This window comes from Sinocyclocheilus grahami, unplaced genomic scaffold (assembly GCF_001515645.1).
Source record: "Sinocyclocheilus grahami isolate Dianchi unplaced genomic scaffold, SAMN03320097.WGS_v1.1 scaffold121.1, whole genome shotgun sequence".
Classification (NCBI taxonomy): domain Eukaryota; kingdom Metazoa; phylum Chordata; class Actinopteri; order Cypriniformes; family Cyprinidae; genus Sinocyclocheilus; species Sinocyclocheilus grahami.
Genome location: NW_015505300.1, coordinates 1,520,711 through 1,530,050, shown reverse-complemented (window position 1 = coordinate 1,530,050; position 9,340 = coordinate 1,520,711). Strand labels below are relative to the sequence as shown.

Genomic DNA, 9,340 nt, shown 5'->3' with positions numbered 1-9,340 from the left:
AGGAGGGCCATGGCGTGCAGGGCGGAAGCGGCCTGTCCAGCAGCACTGTAAGCCTTGGCCATCAGCACGGACTAGAACTTACTAATCTCCAGCCTGGGGCAAAAAAAAATAGACAAGAAAACTAGGCTATGCTTACTGGAGATGACGTTGACAATAAAATCACAAAAACATCCATCAAAATGTATAAAATAACTTTTATTTAGTAGTTTTATATTAGTATGCAATACTCTTTGGATATGGGAACACATTAAATGAGGTGGGAATGGAGTCTGTTTTGTCAGAATATTGTCAGAAAGGATAAAAGTCCAGGTATACAATAGGCTTAATGTACTTTAAAATATGCATAAATAGTATATAACTTGTCCTTAAATGAAAGCAGCTAATCACAGCATATTGTAAATATTGTGTGCATTTTTACATCTGTTTTGTACTGTTGGTAAGGTAACAGAGCTTGAAAATCCATCAATTAAATAGTTTCTTCAGTTCAGCATTTACTTTGATATCAAGAAGGAAAATGGTGTTTACATGCTAGGAGATTAGCATTAGCATGCCACAGCAAGAATCATTTCCTTAGCTCAAGTTAAGGTTTCCTTGTTTGTGTAATGTTTATTGAATGAGAAACCAAGCTCCCTGAAGGTGTTATAATATACACAACATTTCTTTCCTGATAAAATGTAGGCCTATTGATTGATTTGTTGCTTCTATATACTGTGGATGTCTTATCTTAGGTGTATGTTCTTCCGGTTTGGACTACGTAGCACTACTGCTATAACGAGTGTTACACTCCATCTTATACATGTTTCATCAGTCCCTCAGGGTGGTCTGAACATCCCTGCTGGTCACACATGCATTTCACCCACCGCCATATTAATGTACTGAACTCAATGTCAGATTGTTTCTTGTGTAAAAAAAAAGTGTAACAGGAAGTCATAAGGAACTCAGTAGTAATTAATCTCAAGAAATGGCAATTTTCAAACGAAATAATGGTTTATTTATAAAAGTGAAAGGGCAAACATCAAAATTTGTAGAATGCACATGGCTGTAAGAGTCTTTTGGCCAGATTCTTATCATTGTGTAATCATGGTATTTATTTATATAAGGTACCTGATGCTACATTACAAAGTACTTAATTAACACGTTATTATATAACAAACATCTTTTTTGTCATTAATTTATCTGTATTCAAAAAGCCTCAAAATTATGTTGCATTCAAAATAATTCTCAATTATATTGTCTTTACATACAATATAAACCATCACTGCATTCAAAAATCAAACAACTCTTCTTCTTTCTCCTTCCAGAAGGTGAAACTACGATCAATATATTTACAAATTTCATCATTGCTAAACATTGAGAAATCATTGCTTCCATCTCTGCTGGAATGTCCTCCATCATTTGATACAGTATTTTCGATGATAACCTGCGGCACAGCTTTAACCCCAGCACAAGAATTCTTCACGGATTCCTTAGATATCCCTTTTGTTCTTTTCCCAAAATATTGCGTTTTGATGTCCTCAAAGCCATCTTTCCACTCACGTCTCCCAGCCTCAATCTCCCTGAGGACAGCCTGGTGGAAATCTCGGACCATGTCCCAGGGAAAGTTCCCTAAGTGATCGAACACTTCAAAGCATAGCAGGTGCCTCATCTTGCGCTCCTCAGCTGGGAGGTCCTGTTCAAGAATGTGAAAATAGCCGAGCATGAACAGGTCAAGGGACAGGCTGTCGTAAGCAACAGGAGCGCCGTCCACACGAGGAAGGAACTGTTCAGGCGAGTAGGTCACATGCTTCCTTTGGAGGCTCCGGATCTGTCGTGTAGGGACCCCCGAGGCAATGTGTTTCCAGTTGCCAATCATCTTGTCTATTGTGGTTCTTTGCCTATAAAGATGATACAGTGATCTGGTTCCTGGCTTGGAGGCTGGAGCTGTTATTCCTTCTCCTGTAAGAGTGCCAAGCTCTTGTTTCATCTTGGCTCGCATTGATATTGCATATGCAGACCTTTTCCAGTGGCTCAAAAAGAGGACAACAATACGCTCCTTCCGCAAGCAGGTGGTCTCCATCACTTTAATTGCATCTTTGCCCGGTGCCTGTTGGCATTTTATGGCACTGTCATTAATGTGATTAATGTCAGTGCTTTGAGTTGTCCCCATTTGCTGCTCCTTACGATTTGTTGATGTAGTCAACTTTTGCTGCCTTGTGTCTGATGTGTTGTTTAAAAGCCCAGAAAATGGGTAGATGTTTCCTATCTGATCCTCAAAGTTGGACCTCAGATTTCTCACAGAAACTCCTGATTGCTGGATCTCCATTTCCACCTTTTGTCTTCGTCCTCTGATTGAACTTTGCCTCTCGGGCTGGTATGTGAAGACCGATGTCAGATCCGTGTTTGGCATCTTACTGATCCCATCCTCACAGTTTGTTTCTGAGAGGTTTGTCAGGAGGTTTGACATGCTCTTTACTATATTTGAGATACGATTGTACCACACAGGAAGAGGCAGAGATTCCTCCATGTCTGGAAGCTGCTGGCACTGGGTGTTGATGGTGATATTAATGATGGGAGCAGGAAGGATGGCCCTGAGTTCCTCTGCCAGTCGGGCAAGCTCTAGTTCATAAGCCTGGCATCGTTTCTGAAGGGAGATAGTCTCAATCTGTTCCTCCAAGTAGAGCAGGTCATCTTCGGTAAGCAGTTCTCCAAAGGGGCCCAAAATTACATTGTGGACTTGGGAATACCTCCAACCATCCACCTCAATGTGTTGGTCGCTGTTGTCCTGTGTAAGATGAAACTATTGTTATTGTAATGCTGTATGACATTGTACGTTATGCAAGGACTTTTATGTTGGAAGGGTTTGAGAAGTTTACTTTTCTGCTGTGGACATCTTCATCCTGCAGTCGAGCCTGAAGCTTGCGCACCATAACCTGCCTCTTCCATTCAGCAATGGGCCTCCCGTTCTCATCATGAGTTGGGATCAGAGAATCAATGTCAGCAAGATTTGCCTCCAATGCTGCAAGTGGAACAATTCCACTCTGTCCTTTCTGTAAACAGATTCATACAAACTCATAGAGATTAATATCGCTGTACCATCTCAGTTGCAAATAAACACATTCACTTCAAATCCAAATAAATGGCATTGCAAACTATTTTACACCTCTGAATGAATTTTTCCCCCTCAAAATTGCAAGTTTCCTTATCTTTTTTTCTTGTAATTTTGAGTTACATCTCTCGATTCTGTATTTTTTCTTGGAATTATGGTGGAAACAGGATTCTGGCAGAGCAAGTCATTACGCTATGATAACAAATTATGAAGAAACTTGTTTTCTTCGGAATAACGTGCACTGATGATGTGAGCACAATAAGACCTGAAAGATAATTAGGGTAAATTGGGAATTCTTGTTGACATTTTTAATATTGAGGCTATAGCACATACATTTATTGTTTGTCCAGTGAAGACTGCAGTTATTCCTGCTTGTTTCAGCGACCTCATTGACTTTTGGGATAAAACGGCCTCCTCTTCCTCAAGGTGTTTCCTCATGTTGAATGATGTTACAACTACACCAAAGACAAAGAAAATGAGTTAACTTTAGGCGAACAATTTCTTTGTATTATGGAAGTTGACCTTTTTGTCAGTTAGAAATCTGTATTGGTTACAGATAAAAGATCATATATACTCTCGCCTGAGCCAAACACATGCAGAGTCATGCACTCCCACCTGTAGAGGCCACTTGCATATGCTGTATGGTTCCAGCTCCGGCTCTCTTAGCCTGTGAGGAGGCCAGTAATGTGGATGAGTTATCCGGGTATGGTGGAGAGGGACGAGGCTGGGGAGGGACTTCATTCACTGGCTGCTAGGAACAGCAAAACAGCCAAAGCGATTAAGAACAAGCATGTCCTGTCACATTTGCTTAAAATCAGTTTATAATTAAAAAACATAACCTTGCTATTTTCCATCCTGCCACTATGTCCAAGTTCACAGGACAGGTCCTTAATGTCCTGGTAGGGGTCAGCTGTGCTAAACAAGGTTCTTTCCTCCTCTATGAGAACAATATCTGCAGACTGCTGGAGTAAAGCAATTAGATAACAAAAACTCAAAAAAACTCAATTTCCTTTTAGTAATTGGCACAAAATACAGGTCTTGAAGCACAATGTACACCCTGATCTGTGAAGAGCACCCAGTGAGGGGGAAAAGTCATGAGAAAAGTGAAACAGGAGCTCAAACTGTTTAGTATAGCAGACCTCCCACTTAGTTAACAAAGGAAAACTGCCTATAGAGTTCAGTCATCTGATCGGATGGTTCAAATGACCCATACCTGCAATTGCAGTGATTGACTTCTCTTATGGCCACTTGTGAACTCTGTTTTTGCTTTCTTGCTTAATTAATACTTATTCAGCAAGTATGCATTAAATTGATCAAAAGGGTAATTTATAATGCTACAAAAGATTTATATTTTAAATAATGCTGATCTTTTGAAATTTCTATTAATCTAAAAATCCTGTCAAAAAAAAAGTATCCGTTTCAACAAAAATATTAAGCAGCACAACAGTTTTCAACACTGATAATATAAGAAAATGCAGTAAAATGCAGTATTAAAATCAGGATCATGTGACACTGAAGGCTGGAGTAATGGCTCTTGAAAATTCAGCTATGCCATCACAGGAATAAACTCAATTTTAAAACATATTAAAGAAAAAAGGTACTTTAAATGATAAAAATATATATATATTACAGTCTTCCTTTTTTTCTTTTTTTTTAATCACATAAATGCAGTCATGGTGAACATGAGAGACCTCTTTCAAAAACATTTAAAAACTTACTGTCCCCAAACTTTTGAACAATAGTGTACATCCATATATACTGTATATCAGAAAACCATAAGAAAATAGTTGGACAATATTTACTTTAGTAGTAACATTTTGTAATGCAAAGATTAAACATGTATGCACTCAAGAGCAGCATCAATAGGTTGACTAAACATAATAAAAATAAAATTATAATTTTTTTACTTCAAATACTAAATGAGGCATCACATTCACACACTATATATTATGCATTAGCTATGTACAGTATAATAAAATATATGACATTTAGGGTATAATTTATTTATTTTAACAAAATGAAATTTAGTTCTCAGAGCTAAACATGATGAATGTTTCCATTCATTACCTCATTACTTACTTATTTGCACCATAATGAGAGGATATTCTTAGTCATGCTTGTATATAGTCTTTTCTGAAAACATCAGTTTTCAAATTTTTTCTTACTCTCACCCAAAAGGAAAAACCTTTTTTTAATATACACAATATTTTCTCTAGGGCAGTTGTATTTTTAATCTGATATTTTACCGTTTTAAACAGATATTACTGAGAACACCCAAGAAAAACTGTTAAAGCTGAATCCTTAAACAAAGAAGCAATACGAGATAGTTATTTTGAAGGCATTTCAAAGATCATTTTCTAGGCAGGATCTTTTCTAATTATTTATATACATATTTAATTCATATATATAACATCATAAAACAAACCCATGCAATGCTACAGATTTTTTTTTTTTTTCAGAAATGAAAAAGGTTTATGTTTTTATAAAGTAATCTGAAATAACTTACAGTCCACACCTTTGCCGGTCAAGTCTTCACAAGTCTAACAGCTGAGTGTAATGAGAGCAGCTACAATCACATCAGTGCTCCAGCCATCCAGTGGCCAAAAGCTTAAGGATCAGCGCACTACAGTGAGCTCAGACAGGAGGTCTTCATAGTAAAGTATGAATAATTAAAGGGTGGGATTAGGTGAACCGTTGTTCTTTACAGGTTTAAAAGTCTAAAGGCTGCCACACGTTCCTCACCACGTTTCTGAAATTCACTAAAGCACTTTTGTGTTTCTCCCAGTTTTTTATTGAACTAACTCTACAGTTACTGAACACTATTTGCTGTTCTGAATGTCTTGTAATGTGGTTAGAGAATCAAAGAACAGGGCTTGATGGCGAATCGATACACGTGCATGAACAGACAGTACTAATCTTTATTGAGGTGTCACATTATTATCTAACCCTAACTGATTTGCCGTTACGCGAATTTAAAGATGCTTCACTTAATACCTCTCTGTCACATGCACCTCAACCGACCGTGGAGCAAAGAGGTCAACACACATCAGTTACACAGACCATTAGACATGCAGGAGGAACAGATCAGGCAACTCTATCTAAGCATTAGATCACACCAATTCTATTCATTTACAGGCATTTTTTGCAGGCTCATATTATATTATATTATATTATATTATATTATAATTCTCTCCATTTTCTCCTCCATAGTGGAATGATGGAATAAATCAAGCAATTTTAATCATCAGATCACACCAGTTCTATTCATTTGCAGGCACTTCATGCAGGTTCTATTCTATTCTATTCTATTCTATTCTATTCTATTACATTATATTATATTATTAGATTAGATTAGATTTTAAATTTCTACACTTAAGTGTTGTTAAATATGAAAAAAGTTTATTTACACTCAATATGATTTTTTCCCCATGTACAATTAAAAAATTTATGAACATTGAATTGAATTCTCTCCATTTTCAGACAATTTCCTCAATATATGTTATATATATATATATATATATGTATAGTATAGTATAGTCTAGTATATATATGTATACTATATATACTATATACTATAAGTAGTATATAGTATATATATATATATATATATATATTAGGGATGCACCGATATGAAAATTTTGGCCGATACCAATAACCGATAATTTTTGAAAGCCGATAACCGATATGTTGGCCGATAAATCTATATCCAAATTTTTATATACTTTTTGAGAGCCTGATTACAAAAAAGGTCTCATCATTAAAAGCCACATCCCGAACACTTCAACATAAGCAGCCTAGTTTGAACGGTGTACGTTTTAAAAATATTTTTACTCTCCCATTACCAAATTTAGTCATAAAAAAGTCATATATATATACTAGAACCTATATGGAGAACTTTTTCTGAATTACATGTTACATGTTCTGTAATATGTTTTTATCATATTGTCATTTTTTACATTTTGCCCAATTAAGCATGGTTTCATTGGAAGTTATATGCTGTAGAGAGACGTATCATTTATAATTTCTTTTACAAAGACAGATTGTGCCAGAATAATACTTCAAAATTGTTCCTTTTCTATATTAGCATTAGCCAGTCTATTTTACATTGTCTACCTTTTTCTTCATTTTGTTTCTGTGGTAATAAATAAGCTGATCTTATGTAATTATTCCCCAGTAAACAATAATTATTTTCAAGAACCCCACTGTGCTGCTCACACTTTCCTTTGGAGGGAAGACCCATACACTCAAACCAAAACAGCTGATGCCATGTCAGCGTAAACAAACAAAACTGGTGAGAACACCACATCTCTCCTCTCTCTCGTTGGCTTTGTGATGGATTGACAGAGCATGAGCGACTCCAAACACAGGAGTAAAATGGCCTCTGACAAACCCACTGACTGCGTTTATGGGCCTCTTGACACCTGAGACGGAGGATCGCATATCCTCCTCACCCCTGGAGCTCTGGAGCTCGTGCTGAGAGGGGCGTGAAGTGATAGCTGATAGGTCCTTCATGCACCAACCAAACATTACTAAGTGTCTTGCTAATTACCTTGTGTCCAACCATAACGTTTTAATATGCCATCGTAGTTATGCTATCAAAAGAAAGGCTGACGCTTGCATAGTTTCCACTTCATTTATGAACCAATGACGTATCTGATGCCCTTTTGCAATGAAGTGACAGTGGAGGCGGAGCTGAAATATAAGTATTTAGCAAATTATGTATAGCGTATTGGTGTTTCACACACTATTCACTGAATTCTCAAGACTGGACTTCTGACCTTTTGTCCATCTCACAAATGGTGGATGATATTAGGGGGAAACATAAAATGATCCATTTGAGTCCTGCTACACTCTAAATATTCATTCTACAAATGCACAGAAAGGACCAGGCATATACAACTAAATCATTAGATTTCATTAAATTAGACATTTTCCCTGAATTGTCCCACGACAACATTCTCCACGAGAATAAACAGATACTTGTCAACACTTTTACTCCCAGCAGATGTGGATCAAATTATAATCACATTATTAATGCCTTCATTATTAAGGGATTAATGGTATCCGTTCAGGCTTCTGAATAGGATGTTCCTGTGAAGAAAATCCTGTCCCATATCTGATAAATAATGGAAAGGTTCTTCTGCGGGAATGACTCAGTTGACTGCAGTGTGTGATTTAATAAACGCACTTTAATATTTGTAGCTTGTCCTCTATTTTGTAGCATGATTCAGCCAATATGAGCTACTATTTCATTAGCTCAAATATATTCATGCTAGAGAAGTGTTGGCCAGTTGGTGGCAGTAACAGTTTGCTATCACAAGGTGGATGGAGTATTACCAAAATCCACACCATCAGCTGTTTATGCATGTAATATTCATGGCTGTAATGCACTTAATTGCTATACTTAAGCATTATTATTAAATGTGAAAATAATCCCCCCCCCATCATATGCTGATTTGGTGCAAAACCATTTCTTATTATCATTTTTTATTATTATTATTGTCATTGAAAATGGTTTTGCTGCTTAATTTTTTTGTAGACACCAGTTTATCAGGATTCTTTGATGAACAGAAAGTTCAAAATATTTATTGAAGTGAATTGAAATCTTTTGGAACATTATAAATGTATTTTATAATGTTAGGGTTAGGGTTTTGATTAATTAAAGTTAGGGTTAGGTTTTTGATTAACTATATAAATTATAATTGCTTTTAAAAAATAAAATTAAAATCTTACTGACTCCCAAGAAGTTAAACATTAGTGTGTATATGGAAGAAATTTTATAAAAATGAAGATAATTAACCATCTAAATGGAACCAAATTGCCTATCACAGCTTTGCACAGCTTTGCCCCATTGACTCCCTCTGCCAATGCATTGATGAAAATAACAGTTGGATGTGCCAGAACTTCCTTCAGTTAAACAAGTCATTGCATTTGGAAACATAGATGAAGTTCTCAAGCTGAATGCATTCTTTGACTCTAGGGGTTTGACAACTAAAAATCAAGTCAGGAATCTTGGTGTGATTCTGGAGACAGACCTTTCAGTAGTCATGTCAAAGCAGTAACTAAATCAGCATACTATCATCTAAAAAACATTGCAAAAATTTGATGTTTTGTTTCCAGTCAAGACTTGGAGAAACTTGTTCATGCCTTTATCACCAGCAGGGTGGACTATTGTAATGGTCTCCTCACCGGCCTTCCCAAGAAGACCATTAGACAGCTGCAGCTCATCCAGAACGCTGCTGCCAGAATTCTGAC

At 36.5% G+C, this 9,340-nt stretch overlaps 1 protein-coding gene across 1 annotated transcript in view; it reads right to left on the bottom strand.

Moving 5' to 3' along the window:
• Window positions 1-1,264: 1,264 nt before the first annotated feature.
• The window catches only part of espnlb (espin like b), a 16,279-nt gene continuing 8,203 nt past the window's right edge, over window positions 1,265-9,340 (bottom strand). The window contains exons 6-9 of the mRNA XM_016278466.1: window positions 3,925-4,044; window positions 2,853-3,026; window positions 2,104-2,761; window positions 1,265-2,058 (exon numbers count right to left, since the gene is read on the bottom strand). Coding sequence (XP_016133952.1) covers window positions 1,265-2,058; window positions 2,104-2,761; window positions 2,853-3,026; window positions 3,925-4,044 — 1,746 coding nt within the window. The remainder of the gene's footprint in view (window positions 2,059-2,103; window positions 2,762-2,852; window positions 3,027-3,924; window positions 4,045-9,340) is intronic.